We start from the raw sequence: 27152 nt of genomic DNA, 5'->3' as shown, positions 1-27152 counted from the left end.
CAAAAGTGAGTGAGAGGAACAGTGTCTCTGTCTCGCACACACATGCATGACTGCCCACCCCCTTCCAGGTGGTGGTTTATGTTTCTACTGGCTGCTCTGGGCGCCCAAACCAACCTGCTTGCGCTGCTGGGGAGGGGCACGTCATCGCTCTTGCACCTTCCCTTTGCTTCCCCGTCAGAAGTAAATTTTGTGCAGGGAAGCAAAAGAAACCTGTGGGGGACATAAATTCTGCGCATGTGCAGTGATGCAGAATTCCCCCAAGAGTAAAGCCGTTTTACCAATTATGGCTTATAACCAATTTACCATATATAGTACAGGACAAAGTCTCACTATGGCTGCACCTGAAATTCACCCCTGAAGTAGTTTTGGATTTCCACATAAACACATACCTGTTTTCTTTTCCCTAAGCCTCTTGCCACCAGTGAAGATCCCTTGATGTGAAGCATAATTAGCTTTTTACTGGCAAAGAATGAAATCTATCACAAAGCTGCCTCCATTGTTTATTGCCATTGTGGAATGAATGAGAGGACAAGCTATAGCCTCTCAGACTCTCTAAGTGGATTTTGGGCTGTATTCTACTTTTATTTGGTGAATCTTCCTCTCCCACACTGTGTGTGGGCTCATTCTGCTAGAGCACAAGCAGCTTCACTAGCATTGCGTCAGGAGGTGCTCCTGCTTGGAATTTGCAAAGCAGCAATATGGAGTTCTGTTTGTACCTTCAAAAAACATTATGCCTTAGTTCAAGCCTCCACAGCTTATGCATTCTTTGGTGTGGAGGTCCTACAAACATCTTTACTGCCTGCAGCCTCGCACCTGACTCTTCTGAGTACTGGTTTTCAGTCACCCACAGTGGAATACACTTAGGGATTAGCGCTTGAGGAAGAAAGGTAAGTTATTTACCTTTATAGTAACGAGTTCGTCAAGATGTGATCCCTGTCTGTATTCCACTATTCACCCTCCTTCACCTCTGCTTCAGATCCTATCCATTAAGTGAGGTTAGAGAAGGAACAGGAGAGATAATTGCACAGTACCGCCCCTTATGCCCTCGGCATGGAGCATGAGGAGAGCAAGGATGCAGGCACTGACCAGTTGGATGCTGCTAAGAAGAATCTTCTGGTCTCAGGCTCATGTAGTGCATGCGTATTCACAGGCAGAGTGCCCATAGGGACCATGCATCTCGAGTAACTCCAATTACTATAAGATTAGTAACTTCCCTTTTTTATGATACATTATTTTGCTTTTTCACTCATTGCTCTGCAAAATTCAGTAATGAGCGATGGGACTGTTAATCATAAGTGCAATTTCTGTGAGTTTGAATGGCAGTGTCCCCCTTGCAAAAGTGGTTTACCTTTGGGGAAAACATTAATTTCCTTTGGTTTGGGGGGAGGGAGGGGAAGGGGGAGGTGTCTTTGAGCTGCTAGTATCAGACAGGTTGCTGTACTTTAGGGTGACCTGAAAATATGTACTGTTTGTCCCTTTGGGTTTTCTGCAGAAGAAGTATACGCCTGGGAAGTTAGCTTTGTTGATCAAGTGAAAATTCTCATCCTTTAAGTGTCTTGAGCCTGGAAACAGGATTTTCCATCAGTCTAATGGCCGCAGTGATTGAGTTTACAAAGGAGAATGCAGCTGAAATTTTCCTAGAAGCCCAATATCACTGGTCACTGGGTAACTGTTATATTGTTTTAATGAGGCACAGCTGCCACTTGTTTGACTCCCCTTTTTCTGGTGTATTTCCATGAACCTTATGGGCATCAGAAGATGCAAGCAGGTGGTGTGCTCTGCAATCTGAGTTGCTCATTCGATTAACTAGGCAATTAGTTTAGGAGGACTTTGGTGCCAATCTCCTCTCCCAGAATCCTCCACCTCCACTTCCACCTGCCTGTATCTTTGCAAACTTGCACAGAGATCAGATCTGGTTTCCTTCAGTCAAGATGGAAGTGGAAGTATGGCAGTTCACACCAGCTGAGAATCTGGCCCTTAGGGTTGGAGGGAAAATCACTGTGGGATATGGGAGTTACTGATTTTTCTCAATAATAAAATTGATTAAAAAATCTTACAGATGTATGCCTCTGCTTCTGCCTCTGAAGTGGAAACTGTGCGAACAGCTCTCCTAGCTCAGTTTGAGGAGGCGAAATTGAAGCAGCAGCTTCAGTTCCAGGATGAGATTGAACTGCTCAAATGTCAGTCAGAGGTATTACTGGAACAGCAGATTACACAACTAAAGGTGAGCTCTAACTAAAATGTTTTTTAACAAATTCCAAAATTTATGTCCCAAAATTAGTGGAATTTTCTGAGGTTTAACAGTTATTACAAAACCTTTTCCCCAGATTGTCTTTTTAACGTCCTAGAGACATAGGAGTTGAAGATAGAAAAATGGTCTGTGGGCCAGATTGCTTGCTAGTCACATGAGTCTAACTCTTCAGATTGTTTCTGTCAATTAAATCACATTAAAAGGGACTAAAAATACATTATGTTCCTAACTTCACTTTTTCATGTAAGCAGTTAATCTATTTGCCACAGACATGCTATGCAATCATGAATGGGAATAGATGTGGTTCATGAAGGTGTCTCTCTTTTAAGATGTCTTCTGCTTTTACTTTTCTCCTTTTTGCTTTTGGGTAAAAGTGTTTACATTTTTTTTTAATACGTTGTACATAAACTTTGTAAATGTGTATTCTGAATTGGAGAACAACCCATACAATGCTGAAAAAAATACTACAGTAACTCCTCACTTAGTCGCCCCGGTTAATATTGTTTCGTTGTTACATAGCTGATCAATTCGAGAACATGCTTGTTTAAAGTTGTGCAATGCTCCCTTATAACGTTGTTTGGCAGCCACCTGCTTTGTCCACTGCTTGCAGAAAGAGCAGCCTGTTGGAGCTAGCTGGTGGGGGCTTGGAACCAAGGTGGGCCAGCAGCCCCCCTATAAGCTCTCCTAAGTTCCCTGTCCAGCAGTCAACCAGCAGGCTATCAATTGCTGGGCAGTTCAGCTGTCCCTCCTCCCACTGCCATGTGATGCTCCTGCCCTCTGCCTTGGCGCTGCTCCCGGGAGCCTCCTGGTTGCTATGTGGGGAAGAGGGGGGCTAATGTCAGGGTGTCCCCCTCCTGCCCCCCGCTTCTTTACCCCATCTCCACAGAGTCGGGGGGGCGGGACGGGACACAACAGGGCTCGGAATGGAGGGAGCTTGCTGGCAGCAGCTGCTATCTCAACTTGCTGATCTACTTAAAAAGGCATGCATCCAGCGAAGTGGGTATTCACCCACGAAAGCTTATGCTCCAGTACGTCTGTTAGTCTATAAGGTGCCACAGGACTCTTTGCCGCTTAAAAAGGCAGTGTACTTAGTGGGGTCAGCATACTTAAAAGGGCAATGCGTCTCTCTCTCTCTCTCTCTCTCTCACACACACGGTATGTGTCTCTGTCTCTCTCTGCCATGCTGTCTCCCCTTCCTCCATTCGTGCTGCCTTGTAGAGTGAGAGGCGACATTAACAGCAATGTGTTAACCCTTGAGGGCTCAGCTGAGTGCTAGTTAATCATTTATCAGTAAGGCATTCCCTGGGAAATATCCCACCCTCTGACTTCACCACCTCAACTAGGTTTCACAATCATCATTGCTGTGTACAGTATTAAATTGTTTGTTTAAAACTTATACTGGCTGGGTATGTATATGTATACAATATATTCTTTTGTTTGGCGAAAAAAATTTCCCTGGAACCTAACCCCCCCATTTACATTAATTCTTATGGGGAAATTGGATTCGTTTAACATTGTTTTAACTACAACGTTAAGTGAGGAGTTAATGTATATTAAAATAATGTAAACCTGGCACTTTGTCCTTAACGCTTCCATTTGCAGTTAGGTATTAGAAGAAATGGCCTTTGTAAAATATCTATTCAGAGATAAATGCATAATGTGTCATAAACACGATCATGCATTTAAGGACTATATTTTACCTTCAGTTCTGATTTGCGATATACTTGTGTATGTTAATATGAAAATTTCAGTTTTTTAAAGAGATTTGTACACATTATGTCTTGTTTAGCATTTGGAAGGATGGAAGAAAACTGATTTATCAGCAGAAAGAGTCTGTGAAATAGATCTGAAAGTACATTCTACTTCTCTGACTACTTCTCCATCTATTTCATGACGACTAGCTAGATAGTCTGAGCATCACTGCTTTATGAGGCTTGCAAGCTGCAAGTGGCTTTTTAATGTGTCTCTTTGCAGCGCATGACGTTAAAACACTGTGTGATTTAAGTATTAACCAGTCAGGATACATTTACTGTGTTGTTAACCTACTGTAGCTGATAAAATAATACTTGGTCAGTTATTTTGCTGAGAGAATAATTTATATATATAAAAACAAAATATTTCCCCTGTGGTACTGTTACAGTATTATAGTAAATGAAAGAATGAATTCATGCTACTGTGGCTTCTTTAGGTAATGTTGGCTCCTGAACCACTGAGATCTGAGGATCACTTGACAAAGGCATACTTTGTAATACTGGCAGTGTGAGATCTTCATTTTAGAAGATGTAAACCAGTTTTCAACTTGCTTAAATACAGATTCTTCTTTGTGTAGTTTCTGTATGGATATTCCACTTCAGGTGTGATGCACCCCATGCTGCTTTGATTAGTCTTTTGATAGCCGTGTGTGTTCAGTCTGCACATATGTCCAAGCTACCTTTGTGCTCCATACAAGTGGTATCTAGGGCAGTGTCGAATATGAGGGAGGTTCCCACGCCTGAGCCATTCTTTTTAGGTGACAAATCTGAGGAACCATCCCAGATTAAGGTGTCATGAGAGGAGGTTTCTGAACAAATTAATAAACTAAACAGTAATAAGTCACCAGGACCAGATGGTATTCACCCGAAAGTTTTGAAGGAACTCATATATGAAATTGAAGAACTATTAACTGTGGTATGTAACCTATTGCTTGAATCAGCTTCTGTACCAGATGACTGGAGGGTAGCTAATGTGATGCCAATTTTTAAAAAAGGCTCCAGAGGTGATCCTGGCAATTACAGGCCAGTAAACCTATCTTCAGTATGAGGCAGATTGATTGAAACTATAGTAAAGAATAGAATTAGCAGACAGATGGATGAACATCATATTTTCAGGAAGAGTCAACATGGTTTTTGTAAAGGGAAATCATGCCTCACCAATCTACTAGAGTTCTTTGAGGGTATCAGCAAATGTGTGGACAAAGGTGATCCAGTGAATATAGTGTACTTGGACTTTTAGAAAGCCTTTGACAACAGTCCTTACCAAAGGCTCTTAAACTAATCAGTCATGGAATAAAAGGGCATGTCTTCTCATAGATCAGTAACTGGTTAATAGATAGGAAACAAAGGATAAGAATAAATGGTCATTTTTCAGAATAGAGAGAGGTAAATAGTTGTCCCCCGGGGGTCTGTACTGAGACAAAAGTGGTTCAACATATTCATAAATGATCTGGAAAAAGAGGTAAACAGTGAGGTGGCAAAGTTTGCAGATGATACAAAATTACTCAAGATAGTTAAGTCCAAAGCAGATTGTGAAGAGTGACAAAAGGGATCTCACAAAGCGGGGTGCTGGGCAGCAAAGTGGCAGATGAAATAATGCTTACTGGAAAATATAATCCCAGCAGAATAATGGGGGTCTAAATTAGCTGTTACCACTCAAGAAAGAGATTTTGGAATCATTGTGGATAGTTCTCTGAAAACATCTGCTCAAAGTGCAGCGGCAGTCAAACAAGCTAACAATGTTAGGAACCATTAGACTAGGGATAGATAATAAAAGAGTAAACATTATAATGTTGCTATATACATTCGTGATACACACACACACCTTGAATACTGCATGAAGTCCTGGTCACCCCATTTTAAGAAAGATAATTAGAAATGGAAAAGGTACAGAAAAGGGCAACAAAAATTATTAGGAGTATGTAACAGCTTCCATATGAAGAGAGATTAAAAAGACTGGGACTATTAAGCTTGGAAAAAAGATGATGGGGTTGGAGCAGGGATATGAGAGAGGTCCATGAAACCATGACTGGTGTGGAGAAAGTGAATAAGGAAGGTTTCAGAGTAGCAGCCATGTTAGTCTGTATCTGCAAAAAGAAAAGGAGGACTTGTGGCACCTTAGACGAACAAATTTATTTGAGCATAAGCTTTCATGAGCTACAGCTCACTTCATCGGATGCATTCAGTGGAAAATACAGTGGGGAGATTTATATATACAGAGAACATGAAACAATGGGTGTTACCATACACACTGTATCGAGAGTGATCAGGTAAGGTGAGCTATTAGCAGCAGGAGGGGGGGAGGGGGAGGAGAACCTTTTGTAGTGATAATCAAGGTGGGTCATTTCCAGCAGTTGACAAAAACGTCTGAGGAACAGCTGGGGGTGGGGAATAAACATGGGGAAATAATTTTACTTTGTGTAATGACCCATCCAATCCCAGTCTTTATTCAAGCCTAAGTTAATTGTATCCAGTTTGCAAATTAATTCCAATTCAGCAGTCTCTCGTTGGAGTCTGTTTTTGAAGTTTTTTTGTTGAGGAATTGCAACTTTTAGGTCTGTAATCGTGTGACCAAAGAGACTGAGGTGTTCTCCGACTGGTTTTGGAATGTTATAATTCTTGATGTCTGATTTGTGTCCATTTATTCTTTTACGTAGAGACTGTCCGGTTTGGCCAATGCACATGGCAGAGGGGCATTGCTGGCACAGGATGGCATAGATCACATTGGTAGATGTGCAGGTGAAGGAGCCTCTGATAGTGTGGCTGATGTGATTAGGCCCTATGATGGTGTCCCCTGAATAGATATGTGGACACAGTTGGCAACGGGCTTTGTTGCAAGGATAGGCTCCTGGGTTAGTGGTTCTGTTGTGTGGTTGCTGGTGAGTATTTGCTTCAGGTTGTGGGGGCCCATCACCCTCACAGATCTTGGGAGACAGGCCAGTCCTTGCTTACAGACAGCCCCCCAACCTGAAGCAAATACTTCTTCGGACCTGGGCCAGGTACTCTCCACACCAGCCCTGTACAACAGACCTCTGAAACCAGAGTGTCCCATCAATTTTGTCTGTAGCCTTCACACTGAATAGGCACACCTGGGGAAAAAAACTGTGGGGGACAATCTAAGGCTTCTAAAAGAGGAGACGTAGATCTCCTCAAAAATAAATCAGTGCCAAGAAGCCCAGATCACCTCAGAGACCTGCCACTTTGGAGACCTTACATCCTAAAAAGATCTCCTGGTACTGAGGGTCCCAGGAGGACCCCAGGTGCCCTTTAAGATGTCACAGTACCCAGGATTACTTAGTATCAAAGTCAGTTCTGGTACTGTCCAAGCATGACGATAGTTGTAGAAACTCTAAGTACTCTACCGTGACTAGACTGGTACAGATTACTGTGTTGGTAGCTCCTGCAGTACCCAAAACCAAACCACAACCTGACCAACTGGTACCATTGAAGTAGAGATCATCCATGGTACTGCCACCTTCTGGCTCCAAACTCATCAGGATCCTGCACAGGTTCATCCTCTACTGGAGGAGTTTAGATACTCCAAAGACCTGCTAGTCATAGAATCATAGAATATCAGGGTTGGAAGGGACCTTAGGAGGTCATCTAGTCCAATCCCCTGCTCAAAGCAGGACCAATCCCCACCTAAATAAACTTGTGTCACCCTTGTTGATGGGTGCACAAAGAGTCTAGGTACCATGACCTCCTTTATCTCTGGTACTGTACCATTCCCTGGTACCGACATGCTCTCCGGTACCTGCTCAAATGGACAGCCTCCCTGTCTCAACTCCTCCACCATCTGCCTCTCCTCTGGACTATCATGAGGGGAGCTTCTCTGACTTATGCATCTTTGTTCAAGGCTTGCTTTTTCTGACACTTTTTCCATAAGAGAAACACAAGGCATGCACTTGCATGGATCACCGCACTCTCTTCTTGGTATGAATAAATCTGGGGTGTACCCCCTCTTCTATATTGCCCTCTCCCATGGTCATTCTGGAGTCTGTGGGCTGCTAATAGAGAGCAATTCTCTAGAAGTCCAAGTTACAGCCATGTCAAATGTCAAAGGCAAACCCTTCTCCTCCAGCTCTCCTACATCACTTTACTCCCCAGGAGGAATCTTTTGAGGTTCAGGAGAAAAGTACTGATGAAGAAGCTACACCACAGACTAACATCTCTTCTTCCTCACCTGATGCATCCTCCCAGTCCTATATGCAGGTGAGTTCAGACAATTCCAGGAACTCCTGAAAATATTAGATTCCCTCCAAATCCCTCTGGAGATCCATGAGAGTCAACACAAATTGACTGACATCCTTCATCATATTGCCTCCTCTTGTAAGGTAGCTTTATCTATAAATGCGACTGTACTTTAAGCTGCCAAAATAGTTTGGCAAACCCAACTGCCAAGCCCCCAACCTGTAAGAGAGCAGATAAGAAGCACTACATTCCCATTAAAGGTAAACAGGAACTCCGAATGGACCCAGCCCCAATCTCTTTGGTGCCTTATACTGTTAACAAATGCAACCGAGAACATCTCTGTAGATTTCCAACCCCCCACTTCTGCTAAGGGTCAGAAGCAATTAGAAGTTTTTGAGCAAGAATTATTCCACCTATCGAATAAGGGGAAGAGTATCTTTGGATACAGACTGCCTAATCTAGTGAGGAGGGCTTTGAACTAGGTTCAATGGGGGCAGGAGACAAAAGCCTCCAGGTAAGTCAAAAACATGGAGACCTGGGAGAAGAGTCAGAATCTGAGAGGAGCATGGGCCATTGTAGCAGGGAAAAGGGAGAGACGAGAACACAGGGGAAATCAAATCAGTATTTTAAATATATACTAATGCGAGAAGTATGGAAAATAAGCATGAAGAACTGGAAATGTTAGTGAATAAACACAACTGTGACATAGCCGGCATCACAGACTTGGTGGGATAATACACATGACTGGATTATTGGTATAGAAGGGTACAGGTGTCTCAGGAAGGATAAGCAGGGAAAACAGGGAGGAGGTGTTGCTTTATGTATCAAAGATATATACACTTGGACTGAGATTAAGATGGAAATGGGAGAGAGACTTGTTGAAAGGATAAAGGGGTTAAAAAACAAGGGTGATGTCATAGTAGGGGTCTACTACAGATCACCTAACCAGGAAGAGGAGTCGGGTGAGGCTTTTTTTAAACAACTAGCACAGTCATTCAAAGCATTCGTGGTGATGGGGGACTTAACTAACCAGACATCTGTTGGGAAAAACACAGCAGGGCACCTTTTTATTTCGGAAGGTGGAGAAAGCTGGTAGGGAAGAGACTGTTGTAGGTTTGATTTTGAGAAATAGGGAGGAACTGGTTGAGAATTTGAAAGTGGAAGGCAGCTTTGGTGAAACTGATCATGAAATGATAGAATTCATGATTTTAAGGAATGGTGGGAGGGAAAACTGCACAAGATAAACAGTAAAGATAATGGATATCAAGAAGGCAGACTTGCGCAAACTCAGGGAGTTGGTAGGTAAGATCCCATGGGAAGCAAATCTAAGGGAAAAAGCAGTTTAAGGGAGCTAGAAAAATTGCCATGAGACATTATTAAGGGCACAAGAGCAAATTATCTCATTTCTTAGGAAAGATGGGAAGTGTGGCAAGAGACCACCCTGAAGATCTTTAATGATCTGAAACTCAAAAAAGAGTCCTACAGAAAGTGGAAACTAGGTCAAATTACAAAGGATGAATATAAACAACACAAGCATGTAGGGACAATATTAGAAAGGCCAAGGCACAAAATAGATTAAGCTAGCTAGAGACATAAAAGGTAACAAGAAAACATTCTACAAATATATTAGCAGCAAGAGGAAGACCAAGGACAAGGTAGGCCCGTTACTCAATTGAGGGGGTGGGAAATGTGGAAACGTCAGAAATGCTAAATGACTTCGTTTTCATCAAGAAGTTTAGTAGTGATTGGACGTCTAACATAGGGGATGCCAGTGAACATGAAGTAGGATCAGAGGCTAAAATAGGGAAAGAACAAGTTAAAAATTACTTAGACAAGTTAGATGTCTTCAAATCTCCAGGGCCTAATGAAATACATCCTAGAATACACAAGGAGCTGACTGAGGAGATGTGTGCCATCAGCAATTATCTTCGAAAAGTCATGGAAGATAGGAGAGATTCCAGAGGACTGGAAAAAGGCAAATATAGTGCCAATCTGTAAAAAAGGGAATAAGGACAACCTGGGGAATTACAGACCACTCAGCTTAACTTCAGTACCCAGAAAGATAATAGTGAAAATAATCAAGCAATCAGTTTGCAAGTACCTAGAAGATAATAAGGTGATGATTAACAATCAGCCTGGATTTGTCTAGAACAAATAATGTCAAAACATCCAAATAGCTTTCTTTGACAGAGTAACAAGCCTAGTGGATGGTAGGGAAGCAATAGATGTGGTATATCTCTACATTAGTAAGACTTTTTGATACTGTTGTGGAGGTAGGAAAAGAAAGAGAGGGTTCAAGTGAAGCCATTTTAAGTTGTCAGAGACAGAGCAACTGTTGAGCTAAGTCTTAGCTTAATATCGCGAGACAATATTACAGAGGGACCTAGACAAATTGGAGGATTGGGCCAAAAGAAATCTGATGAGGTTCAATAAGGATAAGTGCAGGGTCCTGCACTTAGGATGGAAGAACCCAATACACAGCTACAGACTAGGGACGGAATGGCTAGGCAGCAGTTCTGCGGAAAAGGACCTAGGGGAGACAGTGGACGAGAAGCTGGATATGAGTCAGCAGTGTGCCCTTGTTGCCAAGAAGGCCAATGGCATTATGGGATGTATAAGTAGGGGCATAGCGAGCAGATCGAGGGACGTGATCGTTCCCCTCTATTTGACATTGGTGAGGCCTCATCTGGAGTACTGTGTCCAGTTTTGGGCCCCACACTACAAGAAGGATGTGGATAAATTGGAGAAAGTCCAGCGAAGGGCAACAAAAATGATTAGGGGTCTGGAACACATGAGTTATGAGGAGAGGCTGAGGGAACTGGGATTGTTTAGTCTGAGGAAGAGAAGAATGAGGGGGGATTTGATAGCTGCTTTCAACTACCTGAGAGGTGGTTCCAGAGAAGATGGTTCTAGACTATTCTCAGTGGTAGAAGAGGACAGGACAAGAAGTAATGGTCTCAAGTTGCAGTGGAGGAGGTTTAGGTTGGATATTAGGAAAAACTTCTTCACAAGGAGGGTGGTGAAACACTGGAATGCGTTACCTAGGGAGGTGGTAGAATCTCCTTCCTTAGAAGTTTTTAAGGTCAGGCTTGACAAAGCCCTGGCTGGGATGATTTAATTGGGGATTGGTCCTGCTTTGAGCAGGGGGTTGGACTAGATGACCTCCTGAGGTCCCTTCCAACCCTGATATTCTATGATTTTATGAGACCTGTAGAAGCAGGGCTCACGTCTGAAGTGAGTGGGAAAACAGCAGAACAGATTCAGTGTGACCTAGCCTTGAGATGACAATGTTTTGAGAAGAGAAAGTGAGAAAATACTGGAATAGATAGTAAATAGCCTAAATAAAATACAGATGTTTTTAATTAATGCACGTCACAAAGAGGTATAAATGCTTGTGTGATTTTGCTTGTCCTTTGAAGAACTGCTGAGGCCATTGTATTTCTTCCCTTGCAATTGCTTGAATAAAGCTGTCTCTGACTTGTATCCAACCTAAGAGCGAAGGCTGCGTTTCTTCCACACTGTCTTGTATGACCTTCTCATAAACAAACTAGAGAAGTACAACCTAAATGGAGCTATTATAAGTTGGGTGCATAACTGGTTGGAAAAGTTATCCATGGTTCACTGTCAGGCTTTGAAGGGTCTATTGAGTGGGCTCCCACAGGGATTGGTCCTGGGTCTGATTCTGTTCAATAGCTTCATCAATCATTTAGATAATGGCATAGAGAATACACTTATAAAGTTTGTGGACGATACCAAGAAGGGAGGGTTGCAGTGCTTTGGAGGATAGGATCATATTTCAAAATGATCTGGACAAACCAGAGAAATGGTCTGATGTAAATAGGATGAAATTCAGTAAGGACAAATGCAAAGTACTCCACTTAGGAAGGATCAATCAGTTGTACACATATAAAATGGGAAATGATTCCTAGGAAGGAGTACTGCAGAAATGGATCTGGGGGCCATAATGGATCACAAGCTAAATATGAGTCAACTGTGTAACATTGTTGTAAGAAAAGCAAACATCATTCTAGGATGCATTAGCAGGAGTGTTGTAAGGAAGACACGAGAAGTAACTCTTCCGCTCTACTCCATGCTGATTAGGCCTCACCTGGAGTATTGTGTCCAGTTCTGGGCTCTACATTTCAGGAAAGATGTGTTCAAATTGGAGAAAATCCTGAGAACAGCAACAAAAATGATGAAAGGTATAGAAAACATGACCTATGAGGGAAGATTGAAAAAATTGGGTTTGTTTAGTCTGGAGAAGAGAAGACTGAGGGGGAACAGAAGTTTTCAAGTACATAAAAGGTTGTTACAAGGAGGAGGAAGAAAAATTGTTCTTGTGAACCTCTGAGGATAGGACAAGAAGCAATGGGCTTAAATTGCAGCAAGGGCAGTGTAGGTTGGACATTTGTAAAAACTTCCTAACTGTCAGGGCAGTTAAGCACTTGAATAAATTGCTTAGGGAGGTTTTGGAATCTCTGTCATTGGAGGTTTTTAAGAGCAGATTAGATAAATACCTGTCAGGGATGGCCTAGATCAGGCGTGGGCAATAATGTTTGCTGGAGGGCCACTCCAGGAATTTTGGTAAGTCATCACGGGTCACACATTTCTACTATATTAATGGAGGGGGTGTTGGGATTGGGAGGGAGTTTGGTGCAAGAGGGGGTTCTGATGTGGGGCAGGGAATTGGGTGTAGGAGGGGGTGCACCTCTGGCCGGGAGGTGCTTACCACAGGTGGCTCCTGGTTGGTTGTGCAGCAGGGCCGTCAGGCAGGCTGCTTGCATGCCGTGGCCCAATGCCGCTCCCGGAAGTGGCCGGCTGCTGCTGCCATGTCTCTGCATGCCCCTTGGAGGGAGGGGGGCAGCGAGTCTCCGTGTGCTGCTGGCACACGCAAGCAGTGCTCCCGCAGCTCCCATTGGCCAGTTTAGTCTTTAAGGTGCCACTGGACTCCTCATTGTTTTTGTGGTTACAGACTAACACGGCTACCCCTCTGATACCTGGGGCTTCTTGTCGCTTTCCCTTTCTTTTAAGGGAAAGGGGGGGGGGGTCAAGTTTGGGAAACAAAGGATTCCCGCCTTATGTAAATCCTATTTAAGGGTGGAGAGGAAGTCAAACAGGACTCCTCACCATGGCCTGTCTGCCCAAGAAGAAATACTGAAGGCAAGGGGGGAGTCCAGACTGAGACAGGAGTCCAATCTGAAAACGAATATAACTGGAACTGTGAACCACAGAAACTTCTCAAACTGCCTGCAACAATATTTAGGGTGAGAAATACTATTTGTAACTAATTTCTTTAGTGAAACTAGCTTAGTTTTCATGTCTGTTTTCATTTGCTTAGTAATCTGCTTTGTTGTGTTTGTTACCCCTTTTATCACTTAAAATCTGCCTTTTTATAGTCAATAAAATTTGTTTTCATAGAATCATAGAATATCAGGGTTGGAAGGGACCTCAGGAGGTCATCTAGTCCAACCCCCTGCTCAAAAGCAGGATCCATCCCCAATTAAATCATCCCAGCCAGGGCTTTGTCAAGCCTGACCTTAAAAACTTCTAAGGAAGGAGATTCCACCACCTCCCTAGGCAATGCATTCCAGTGTTTCACCACCCTCCTAGTGAAAAAGTTTTTCCTAATATCCAACCTGAACCTCCCCCACTGCAACTTGAGACCATTACTCCTTGTCCTGTCCTCTTCCACCACTGAGAATAGTCTAGAACCATCCTCTCTGGAACCACCTCTCAGGTAGTTGAAAGCAGCTATCAAATCCCCCCTCATTCTTCTCTTCTGCAGACTAAACAATCCCAGTTCCCTCAGCCTCTCCTCATAACTCATGTGTTCCAGACCCCTAATCATTTTTGTTGCCCTTCGCTGGACTTTCTCCAATTTATCCACATCCTTCTTGTAGTGTGGGGCCCAAAACTGGACACAGTACTCCAGATGAGGCCTCACCAATGTCGAATAGAGGGGGACGATCACATCCCTCGATCTGCTCGCTATGCCCCTACTTATACATCCCAAAATGCCAATGTTTTGTTTATTGTTAAACCCAGTTTCTGTAATTTGTAACTGGGTGGGTAAGAAGTGTGCACACCTCTCTCCACATTGAGGAAGGGGGTGAATTTCAAAATATATCTTTGGGTCTGCGCTCCAAGAAAGATGGATATCCTGAGTGCTGGAGCTAGTCCCTTTAAATAAGTCTTCCCAGAGCTGATCTGCAGCTGGGTGTGGCCCTGTGTGTGTGTGTGTGTGTTAGAGGAGGTTTTAAGAGCCTGGCTCAGCAAGACAGGTTAAAGAGGACCCATGCTGGCAGAATAGGTATACTCTGGTATCTCAGCATATCAGGTGGTTTCCCAAGGGGTCCAACCTGTCACAGTATGCACTGGAATCCCATTTGCTTCTCCATCCCCAACTATAAATATCGTGACTGGCACAACTCATATAGGGTGGAGAGCTTGTCTTCAAAGTCATATTATTCAAGGCAAATGTGCAACTCAAGAATCCATTCTCCACATTAACCTATTAGAGCTCAGAATGGTCAGATCTGACTGCGGACATTTTCTACTTATGATTGAGGGTCAGTCCATGAGGATAATGAGACAGCATGGCCGGCATGTATAGTATAAATCACCAGGGAGGAGGAAGATCCTCCTCCTTTTGTATAGAACCAGTAAAGCTGTGGAACTAGTGCATAGCCCATTAAATCTTCAACTCTGTCACATACTTACCAGGCTTCCAGAACACCACTGTCAACAACTTGAGCAGACACTTCTGCCATGATAGCAAATGGGCCCTCAACCCCTTGATGTTTCTTACCTGGAGTTCTCCAGAATTAGATCTCTTCGCCACTGCCCCCAACAGAAAATGCTGAATACTCTGCTCAGGAGGGTGTGTTAGTTGTCATTCTCTGGGAGGTGTCTTTCTCATTTTGTGGTCCAGAAACCTCTTATAGGCCTATTCTCTGATGCCATTGCTACTCAGAATCATAAACAAGATCAAGCAGGACAGAACCACAGTCATCCTAATTGCAGTAATTTAGCCGAGTCAAATATGGTTCCCATACCTGATTTGCACCTCCTATTGTCCTTCACTTTGATTACCAATAATACCTGACCTGCTAACCCAGGACTCGGTGGAAGGTCTTCACCCCAATTTGACAGCTCTGCATCTCAAGGCTTGGCATATAGATGGATCTTATGGGTAGAGATCTTGTGTTCAAAAGAATTGCAAGAAGTTTTGCTCAATAGTAGAAATGAGTCAACTAGAAAAACATACCTGCAGAAGAGGAAGAGGTTCCAAAGGTACGTCTCCTGTTGAAATACAATCTGTCTGATATATTGGATTACCTTTTGGGTATGAAGAACTGGGACCCTCTGTTGGAGTTCCATTAAAGTTCATTTAGTGGCTATTGCAATTTTTCCATTCCTCAGTCAAGGGTTTTTTAGTCTTTACTCACCTCACCACTTCATGATTCATCAAAGAATTATCAGATCTTTTTCCTCATGTCAAACAGTGTAACCCGGAGTGAGACTTATACATTGTTCTCAATTCTCTAATGAGGCCTCCCTTTGAACCACTGGCTAAATGTTCCCTTCCACGATTGTTTCTGAAGACTGCAGTCTTTGGCTATTACCTCCACTAGGACAACTGGTGAGTTAGTGGGCTTTGATAGCTGATTCTTCCTACACCACATTTTATAAAGAAAAGGTCTCTCTCTGGTCACGCTTCCACTTTTGCCCAAGGTAACCTCAGACTTCCACATCAACTAGGACATTCCACTTCTGGTTTTCTACCCCAAACCTCCTCAGACTAGAGAGGAAGCCTCTCTTCACACCTTAGATGTCAGAAGGGCATTTGTCTTTTATTTGGAAAGTGCTAAATCCTTTAGTGTCTCTGCCAAACTGTTTGTGGCAGAGTTAGAGGAGCCTTTGTCTCCACCCAAAGACTCTCCAAGTGGGTTTTTGGTTGTATTCTCTGTTGCTACAAGGCCAATCTCCTCCTCTGGTTATATCTCACTCCACTTGATCAAAGTCTACTTCCATAACCCCATTAAAGAATGTTCCCGTTGGATAAATATGCAAAGCTGCCACTTGGGCTTTGATTCATACCTTTTTCTAAACATTACATTCTATACATGCCTCTAGAGCAAGATTCCACCTTGGCATTGTTAGTCTCCAGTCAGTCTTAGATCTAGCTCCAAAACATACACCTCCTTTACAGTGTAATGCTGAGGAGTCACCTGAAGTGGAGCACCGATATAAGGACATTACTTGAAGGAGGAGGAGGAGTTCCTTACCCTTGCAGTAAGTGGAATTCTTTGAGATATTTGTCCCTCTGGATGCCCAGTAGGTGCCATCCTTTCCTTCTGCTTTGGAGTCTTCCTTTGTGGGACTCTGAGTTAGAGAAGGAACTGAATTGGGTTGTCTGATGCTGACCTTATATACACTTATCACGAGGCATGAAGATAACTAGGGTGTTTGTGTGGACTGAACTGGCATTGCTACCAGAAGTCTCTGATCAAAGGTGTATGGGGCACGTGCACAATTGAAGTGGAGCACCTGTAGGGACAAACGTCTCAAAGAACTTCAGTTACCGTACAGGGTAAGTATCTCCTCCTTTAATACAGTGTCATTGGTAGGATATTTTGTACCAAGGTGGCTGCCTCCAGAAATGTCTTTAGAAATTCAAGATGTGATTAAGCACTTTCAAATATTTTCAATTTAAGCATCACTTACCAATATTATTCCTTGGGTTTGAATGTTGAGACTGCTGGGTTGAAGAGAGTTAGTGGATTTTTTAAAATACATTATCTCTGTACAATTTTTAGCTGTTTCAAAAGATACTTCTCTGCACTTGCTCTGTTGGATCCTTTGAATTAATGAGTTCTCCCAAATGCTACTCTTAGAAGCATATCGGTAAATCTCCCAGTGTAACTATAATGTTGTGTTGTCATTCCCAGTATTCTCTCTAGAAAGCACTGTCTGATATTGATAGCTATACCAGATAAGCATTTCTGATATTTTTATAGTCTTCCTGGGAAATACTATATTTTGGGGACAATAATCTCTAATGAACAATAGTGAGGAACAGAGTTGTTTGTTCAAATGCTACGCCAAGGAACAGTACTGCTCTACATGTGGGTGCTTCAGTGCCCCCATGTTCAGAGATGCACTAGTCTTTATGCTGTCACCGTATCTCAGATCTTAACAGAGAACTCGATAAAGTATCGGTACTGGTGAGAATATGTTATGTGAGTTTATTGAAAACCGTGTAGGAATTTTTTTTGACATTTCCAGATAGTCCCTTCATCTACGTAAATATTCTCTAAAGTGCCACACTTCTTGGTAATTTTTAGTTTGATTTCTGCAAATTGTTTTTGGTTGGTTGGTCTGGGAATCTTTTTTTAAAACTTTTTTTTTTAACGCAGGAGGAATTTAATGCTGAAAGGAAGACTGCCTGGCGCAGCAAGGAGCAGGTGTTGATACAAGAGACAGAAAAGGCACAAGCCCGTTACCAAAAGGAGAGAGAGGAGTTATCAGCACAGATCCAGGAAAAGACAAATATAATCATCCAGGTATGTGAAAATACTGAGGCATAGATTTTAATTGCACTTTCCTTGTGTCTTGTTTAAACATAGCTTTCCTCTCCTTCCCCTTTCCCCATTAAGATGTATATGTATAGGGGCTACCACTTTGGTGCAGTCATTGGTTTATATTAACTAGTTTTTGAGGCACTGTTGGCTGCTTCTGTTAGCTAGTGTGTTATGGGGGTATCATTGTACCTCAGTGGGTGGAGAAAAAGTTGTATGATGCAGCATGGTTGTGGCTGCTACAGGAGGGAACCTATCCAGTTATTTCAGTGATTATTCTATTTTCCTGAGATATAATATTTTAATGATTTTCTGGTATTGAGAAAAATGTACGAGGTATGTCACAAAAACAAACAATGACATGATCCCTGCGTTGAAGTGAGGGTATCAGACAAGGGCGAGGAAGGGATGGACAAGGATGACAATAATTACTCTTAAGGCATGTGCATATATTGATGATTCTGTGTGTTCGATTGCTTACCTGTCCTGCCCTTGTTTCTTGTAGGTGAGATGGGTAAGGTTTAGGAGGGAGATGGCTTGGCAAAGACATTTGAGGCATCAGGGGCAGCATGAAAGAAGGTGCAGACACCTGTGAGGGACGATGAAGGGGGGTATCAAGGCTGATGTATAGATATCTAACAACATTGCCTCTTCTATAAACTCTATAGTCCTCTCTTGGTTACAGAAACTGAACTTCGATTCTCCTACATAGTAACTCATACTTTTTTGTAATGCATAAGTATTAATGTTAGTAGTATTAGATAAAAAATAAGCTACCTTTGTGACTTTCTTGAAACAAAATTGAAAATTATTTCTTTAAAATTTTATGCAATTACAAGGTGCCTTGTTTTACATCAAAACAGTTTAACTAATCTTAATACTGTAAATCATATTAGGCCCCTCCATCCCCATATTGTAGTAATTGGTTTAAATCTTTTGTTAAAGTTTAAGAAAAATTCATTCTCCATCGATTGGAAAACTATCAAAACTGTCCATGAGTAAATTTAGTTTGGAAATTAGAAGGTTTCTAACCATCAAAAGTTTTGCTAATTGCACGGAAAGATGGATCCAAGAATGAGAGTGATTAATCTAAGAGTATGTCTATACTGGCAAGTTTCTGCGCAACAAGTTACACCACTTTTATTAAAGCCCTGGAATTAAACCGCTGTGGCGTGTCCACACTGTGCTCCTTGTGATGGTGGAGCTCGTCCACATTAGCAGCGCTTACAACTGCAAAGAGAGCAGTGCATTGTGGTAGCTATCCCATTGTGCATCTGGCTGCAGGGTGCTTTGGGAAGGGTTTGCAGTGCCTCATGGGCAGACACAGCGTCACATGATGCAGGTTTCCCAATCCCATTGTTCCATGGGCATCCTACTACATTGCCAGCTGCAGGGATGCGGGGGCAGAGTGTGTGACAGGGAGAGTGTGTGTGTGGAGGGTGGGAGAGACAGTGTGTTTTGGGGGACAGAGAGTGTTTCAGCATGCTGTCTTGAAAGTTGAGACAGCATCAGGAAGCAGCCAGTCCTGGGGAGGGGGAAACACTGACGTCAGCCCCTGTCTCCCTCCCCAGCTATCTCTGTGTGTGTGTGTGTGTGTGTCTCGCTCTCTCTCTCTCTGACAGGCATGCCTGCCTCTGTGTTCAACAGCAGGAAAATTCCACATTAATGGTTTGCTTTGTGTCCCAGAGCAGATCTGCACAGCATGCAAGGGCTGTCAGAAATGGAGCTTTGAAAGGGGAGGAGTGCATGTCTCCAGGGCAGCAGAGTTCAAAACAATGAGCAGAGTGGCCACTTGAGGGATTATGGGACACTTCCAGAGGCCAAATGATTGCTTTCTGTGCTGTAATGTGTTTACACTGCCAATACAGCACTGGAGCCTCTTCGCTTTAAGGCTTAGGACTCTCGGGCAAGGTGCTTTTTTTGCAGTGTAGACTAAGTGGCTTGGCAGTGTGTACACCTCAGGAGTTACACCACAGAAGGCTGCTTTACTGCGCAGTAACTTGCTAGTGTAGACAAGGCCTAATTTAGCTTGTTTGGAAAGCTCTTGCAGAGCAGAAATCTTGGTAGAATCAGGATTCCCTCCCGGCTTTAGGATGGGCAGTGACAGACTGTAAAGGCTGTGTGTCTTAGGGCTTGTCAACGCTGGCAGTTTACAGCGCTGCAGCTGTCTCTCTCGGGGGTGAAAAAACACCAGCGCTGGGAGCAGCGCCTCTCGTGGAAGTGGTTTTTTTAGAGCGCTGGGAGAGCTGTCTCCCACCTCTGCTGTGACTATACAAGCCACATTAAAGCTCTGCGAGTGTAGACTAGCCCTTAAACAGGAAATTTAGAAACAGCAAATGAATTAAAATTAGCTGGTTTTTGTACTCAGAATAATTAAAAGTGAAGGTGAGTTGTCAAGGTTGGAAATGAAAGGGGGTAAAGTACCAGTTTAGTTGTGGTGCTCCCTTCTAACAGTTCAGGAGAATCCCAGAGTTTATTTTAAAATGTTGTTGGTCAATATTTAATGCAAATGCTCAAAATGTAGAATTGTTACATAAAAACTATTCTGCAATGAAACTTCATTTTCTGTTTAGTAGAAAAACTGGAAATTGGTAATAGTAACTTCAAGAAGAGCATACGGTGTTTAATGAACAACGGCAGAAAATTGGCAGGGAAATGGAACGCTTTTTACCCTGGTCTCTCCTCCTACCTCTTCAAAGAAAAAGTATAGTTAAATACTTGCTTTGTGTTGTGGCAAAGTTGTTGCCATAGTAATGGTATGTTCAGGTGATCAGGTGTCATGTTATCTATGTAAATGTACTGGATAGCTGCAGGCAGTTAAAGCACTACTTGCTTTTAAAAGAACAGCATATTGAAGTCAACTTAACACAAAAATGAGAGCAGAGAATAAAGGATGTTTTCTGGACAAAAAAGGTTTACTGCCATAAAAAATGGAGAAAAGTTGGTTGGGATGGGATCTGTTGAAGAGTGTGTGGTGCAGTGTAGAAAATTCTGCCAGAGCACTGCCTTCTGTCCTTGAGACGTGGATGGAGGTAATGCAAAACAAACTGAAGTGTCATGAAGAGGCTATATAACTTGCCAGTATTACTTCAATGTGCTGAGACTATCTATGGATGAAGATTGAACAGCGACTTTAAACAAAACTATACTAGAAAGAGAGAAAAACAATTTTAACCGCCATTCTGTTTTGGTCTTTCTGCTGTCCTCCAACTCTTGTGGTATTAGAATCCATTATAAATGAAATGTGGTCTCCAAAACGGTTTGTGATTTCTCTGTATTGTAGATGAGATTTCATAATGAGATAACTGAATAAAGCTCTGCTGGTTTGGTAAAAATGACTGGCTTTTTATCCCTTGCCTTGTTGTTCCATTTCCCACAGCTGGAAAAGAAAGTGGAGTCTTTAAATCATGAGTTGGAGGAGACTAGCTCTGAGCTAGATACCCTCCTACAGCGACGAGACAGAGAAAACCAAGAAGGAGAGTACTTAGTAGCTATGTTGAGATCTGATATTGAACTGTCCCAGAATGAAAGGTTAGTTCATTTTGGGTTATATAGTGTGCCATGTCTTATATATCCTTTTTTTGCTTCCTTAAACGAAAAAGTAACTAAGCCAAATTACATGTATAGGAAGGTGACAATGTTTTCGCTATTTTTGAAGCATATCCAAGTTACTGTTAGTCTTTACTTGACATGCTAAAAATCTAGGACACCTTGAAAATGAACATTACCATTCTGATACCCACTTCACTAACTCTGGTATCTGTTTATTATCTGAAATAGGTATACAAATTAGCTCAGAGTTTGAAAAGAAAGGTGAAAACTTTTTTGGGGGTCAGATGGAAGAGCAGGGTAGATTCTTTGTTTTTAATTTACCTCTGGAAAAAAGAAAAGGAGTACTTGTGGCACCTTAGAGACTAACCAATTTATTTGAGCATGAGCTTTCGTGAGCTACAGCTCACTTCATCGGATGCATACCGTGGAAACTGCAGAAGACATTATATACACACAGAGACCATGAAACAATACCTCCTCACACCCCACTGTCCTGATGGTAATAGCTTATCTAAAGTGATCATCAAGTTGGGCCATTTCCAGCACAAATCCAGGTTTTCTCACCCTCCGCCGCCGGCCCCCCCCCCCCCCCAAAATGTGATTATCATGCACATTGTAGGGAGGGTGGTCACTTTGGATGAGCTATTACCAGCAGGAGAGTGAGTTTGTGTGTGTGGTTTTTGGAGGGGGGTGAGGGAGTGAGAGAACCTGGATTTGTGCAGGAAATGGCCCACCTTGATTTATCATACACGCTGTGAAGAGAGTTATCACTTTGGATGGGCTATTACCAGCAGGAGAGTGAGTTTGTGTGGGGCGGGGCGGAGGGTGAGAAAACCTGGATTTGTGCTGGAAATGGCCCAACTTGATGATCACTTTAGATAAGCTATTACCATCAAGACAGTGGGGTGTGAGGAGGTATTGTTTCATGGTCTCTGTGTGTATATAATGTCTTCTGCAGTTTCCACAGTATGCATCCGATGAAGTGAGCTGTAGCTCACGAAAGCTCATGCTCAAATAAATTGGTTAGTCTCTAAGGTGCCGCAAGTACTCCTTTTCTTTTTGCGAATACAGACTAACACGGCTGTTACTCTGAAATTTACCTCTGGGTACATTAGAATCTCTTTAGGAAACAATTGGAACTGAGTAGTTATTGAAAGTAGACACTGTAGTGGAGAATCATATTGATGATTGGAATAAGAGTAATGTATAGTCTATCTCATGGTAGGCAAACTTCGGAAAAACTCTGTACAGCATAAAGTTATTAAGTTTCGCCAGACTGTTTCAAACACTATTGTCTTCTTTTGACCTTTACAAATGCAAATATGCCAGTGCTGGGAATGACCATGTTTACACTAGATGCCAGTTACAGGTGTGTTTGTAAGCATGGTCTGTTTTAACAACGGTGTCCTGAATTTAGTATTCATATCTTTTGAAAGATCAAAATTAGAATTGCTGCAATTCATTTTCCTATGCTCTTCATAATCTGTTAATTTGTCAGAGTCTGAGCGGTTTTTTACTGTAGTTTATTGCCTCATAAGGGGTCAGAGTTGATACTTTAAATATCACACATGGTGGTGACTATTATCTGTTTGATTGCCAAGAATGTGCTCCAGGGCTATACAACAGAGAAGGATGTAGCATTGTCCCAAATGGCTTACAGTGAAAACAGGGGCAGACAGTATAGTTAAAACATGATGATGCAGAGGCTGGTATACCAAAACAGAAGCTGTGTAGGTTTTAGTTTTTAAGATATATAAATATGTATTCTATACCTGATGGGTTGTGGTTGAAAACTTTCTGTAATTACTCCAGAGGGCAGTCTGTGCCAAAAATTTTAAAATTATGTGCACAATATTTTAAAATTCTGCACGTTTTATTTGTCAATAAATAAATGCAGAGGCTCCAGCATGGCAGTGGGGAGCATAGGCCACTGGCTGAACGAAGGTTCGAGATCCTGCAGCCTCCTCACCCAGTACCCCCGGAACACAGACTCAGTGGTGAGGCTGTACCCGACCCTAACAAAGCACAAGGCCTGGGCCTGCCCCAGAAATACCTTGGGGCCCTGCCCCTGTGCGCCAGGCACACCAAGTGTGGGGCAGGCAGGCTCAACCAGGCAGGATCCAAGTGTGGAGGGGCTCAGTGCGAGGGGATCCAGGTGTGGGGTGAGAGGATTTTGTGTGGGACAATCTAGGTGCAGGCAGCTCAGTGGGGCGGTCTAGGTGTGGGGGAATCTGGATGCACAGAGGCTCATGGTGGGGTTCCAGATACAGGGGCAATGGGACTCTGCAGGAACTTCCAGGTGAAGGTGGTTGGGGCTCAGTGGAGGGGTCTAGGTGTGGGGGTCTTAGCAAGGAGGTCTGGGTGCTGGGGAGTGGAGCTTGGTGGGATGGGGGTCTGGGTGCAGCTAGTTGGGGGTCAGTGGCATGGGGGTATGGATGTGGGGATTTGGGGGTACAAGGGGGTGGGGCTCATCAGGGTGGGGTTTGAGTACAGGGAGGTCAGTGGGGGTGTGTGGGTGCAGGGGCGGGGTCCATGCAGGGGTTGAGCATCAGTGGGGTGGGGTTTGGGTATGGAGGGCTAGGGAGGTTCTGGTTGTGTGGGGTGAGGCTTTGTGGGGGTGTCTGGTAATGGGAGGTCCAAATGCATGGGCGCTGGGCGGATGTGGGATCAGCTCCCCACACAGTGACCCCTCCCCCTGCAGCTGAGGAGTGATGGGGGCAGGAAGTGGGAGGATGCTGAGTTTCCTGCAGCAGGGGGAGGTTTCTGGGGGTGGGTCTGAAACAGCCCCAGCCACTTCTTGCAGGGGAAGAGGAAATCCCGTCCTCTCTTGCCTCGAGCCCAGGTGGGACTAGCAGCTGATATCCCGGCTCAGGGTAGGAGTCACTGTCTGGGGTGTCCCCTGCCCTGTGGTGATTTACCTGTCTGCCGGCTGCTCTGGGTGCTTGAAATGATGTATCTATGCAGGTAGGGAGTGGTGTGTGACTACTCTTGCAGGTTCCCTTTGCTTCCTGGTTAGAAAGTAATTTTTCTGCAGAGAAGCAAAGAAATCTGTGGGGGACATGAATTCTGCGCGCACACAGTGGCGCGGAATTCCCCCAGGAATATTAGTAGTGTGATGCGAGTGGGGGTGTTTTTTTTTTTTTGGTTTTTTTTTTTAAGAGACACCTGAGAGAGGAGAGGGAGATCAGTTAGTGCAAAAACAAAGGAAAGAAGACCCAGGTGCATGGAATGGAAGGTGCAAAGAGGAGCGTGGGATAAAGATACAAAAAGATTTTCAAGAAGTGGGCATGTTGAAGCATAGAAAGCAGGATTGGGAGTAGGAGGAAATGGGAGAGGCAAAAGTGGAATTGTGCCATGCCATAAAGATGAGAAGCTTGAATGTAGTATGGAAAACAAGGGGAAGCCATTGGAGCAGTTTGAAGGCTGGAGAAAGTGGCCAGGGTTGTAGGAGTGAAGTTAATATTTCCAATCTCGTTTCTTCATAGGTTAGAATTAAGTTAGGCATCATGAAGGCCAGTCATGAGAAGGGTGCATTAGTCAATGGTGACCAAGGATGGAGAAGGAAAGCATGATTTTTAAGGGCGTAGAATAAAAAGCAAGAATTTGCTTAAAACTGAATGTGGTGCAGGAGAGGGCTGAGTACTACAGGCTCTGTGCTATAAGCTGGGGACAGCGATGGAGAGAGGAGAAAGAAGGCCTGTTAATTTTTCACTGTGTGGGAGAGGGCAGTGGTCCATCCAGGAGACGATGTTTGGAAATATAATATTTCAATGTGGATGGGAGATCAGGAGGGAAGAGGTAGATGTGAGTCATCTGCATAGACACGGTAGCTGAAATTGTGGGAGCAGATGAGCTCTTCAGAGTGAGAGTTAAAAGGAACCAGGGGCAGAATTCTGGGGACAGGGCGGAGAGCAGAAGAGGAACTGGATTTGGTTGGCATGTATTTTCCAGAGCTAAATAATTATTACGCAGGATAGGCTTTAATACTACACACCGGTGAGAACTCAAATTATTGCCATTACTTTATGGAAAGCATTTTTATCATATTTGTAATGTTCTTTTGTATGGAGAAGCTTAGCAAACATCCAGATATCTCCTCCCTTCATTAATATGTAACTATTCAGTAAAAAATGATGGCATGAAACCTTCAATTAATTTGCAATACTTACCTAATATGTGTGAATGGTATAGAAGCTTGTAATAACAAATCAATATTGTACAGATGTTTTTGTTATTGGGAGGCAGCAATTGTTCGGGATTCTGATAGAGCAATGAAGAGGCAAGGTCTCAAGGTCTAATCAACAAGGTCTAATTTAACAATTAATCCTTCATTCGTTTGGGAATTTAGTAGTGAAAATAGCTGCAAAGTGACATCCTTACTAGAAGAGGCATTTAAATATTGATAATATGCTGTGTCACAGAATCTTTCAAACCTGCAGAGAGGTTTTGAATTTTTAAAGTGTTATCAATATTTAAGTACCTCTTCTAGTTGAAATATACTGTACTTTGCATTGTATGGTATTTCTGTTCTAGGAAAAAACTGCAGGAATCTTATCAGCAAGTTTTGAAATTATTTGTGGAAATGGTAAAGGCCACTATCGCCACAGAAGACCTTATCTGTAAGAAAGTTGGTCTCTGTCTTGATGACAGTCTGGCATCTGGAGATTCTAGAGAAAGCCGCAGTATGATGGAAGAAGTGGGATTCATACAGCATTTCAAAGCCAGAGAGAAGCGTGACCTAGAAAAAAGTGAGTGTCAGTCTGGGCATAGTTATTTTTTTAAGATACTGTTAATTTCATATCATACAGCTAAGGCTCTCCACATGGATATTTTATATTGCAGTGTTCTCCAGATCCACCCAGTGGGGTTCTCCAGAGTTGTGATGGACTCTGTCAATATCCTGCTTTAATCCTCTTGACCATGAAGATGCTGTACTGTGGCAAAGATAGTTCCATTAAAATGGTTTTGATGAGCACATAATGTGCCCTTCTCAACTTCCTAATAGGAGACAAGCATTTTTCTATCATAGTATTGTGAGCCTGAACTGGAACAATGAATGGCTGGTCTGGTCTTGGACTTTGTAGCAACTATGTGCAGGCCACAGTGCCTCCTGTTATATCTTAAAAGATTTGTCATATCTAACTGGGCAACATTCATCTAGGTGTAACTATTCTCTTCAAACATCTCAAAGTAGTTTCATAACTTACAAAAATACGTCCAAATCTGATGAAGGGGCATGTCAGTTTTTAAGTATTAAAGAACTTCTTTATGTTGAGATGTTTTCCACTAATTAAACATCACTCAGTCCCAAGTAGTGTCACTGTTACATTTGTATATGATCATGTCAGTCAGCTGTGTAACGAGTAGCTGTTTCTGGACTAATTTTTTGTAATAGTGTTTTTTCTAATTCATTTAATTTTTTGGTAGGTGACCTGGATGAAACTCTTACAGAACACAACCAGGTGTCTGCAGTGACAGATGAAGGGTCTGAGTTGAGCCAACACTTATGTGAGAGTGTTTTTGCAAGCCCAGACCTGGCATTGGAGAATGAAGAGATGATCCTGAAAATTTGTTGCCGTTTGCGTACTGCTGTGGAGAAACTTCTAGAGCTGGTTACAGAATCAACTAAACAAGTAAAACTAGATCTCAGCCTTTAGCTACATATTGTCATAGGCAATTGGGGTCTGATCCTGTGACATGCTGACACCCTTGGGCATTAAGGAATTCAGCACTTTGTAGGATTGGGTTCTTGGGAAAGTGCATGAAAAGCTATGTACACAGCTCACATTTCCAATAAGAAATCTGTACACCTCTTCCTACTTGCTG

At 42.9% G+C, this 27152-nt stretch overlaps 1 protein-coding gene across 4 annotated transcripts in view; it reads left to right on the top strand.

Moving 5' to 3' along the window:
• PCNT (pericentrin) overlaps positions 1-27152 on the top strand; it is a 240105-nt gene that overhangs the window by 112103 nt on the left and 100850 nt on the right. For all 4 annotated transcript variants that reach the window (XM_077830537.1, XM_077830538.1, XM_077830536.1 and 1 more), the window contains exons 22-26: positions 2060-2224; positions 17613-17759; positions 21154-21305; positions 25860-26074; positions 26754-26959. In XM_077830537.1, the coding sequence (XP_077686663.1) occupies positions 2060-2224; positions 17613-17759; positions 21154-21305; positions 25860-26074; positions 26754-26959 (885 nt within the window). The remainder of the gene's footprint in view (positions 1-2059; positions 2225-17612; positions 17760-21153; positions 21306-25859; positions 26075-26753; positions 26960-27152) is intronic.

This window comes from Eretmochelys imbricata, chromosome 11, assembly GCF_965152235.1.
Source record: "Eretmochelys imbricata isolate rEreImb1 chromosome 11, rEreImb1.hap1, whole genome shotgun sequence".
NCBI classification, from domain to species: Eukaryota; Metazoa; Chordata; order Testudines; family Cheloniidae; genus Eretmochelys; species Eretmochelys imbricata.
Note: the sequence above shows the minus strand (reverse complement) of the source record. Positions and strands in the feature narration are given on the sequence as shown.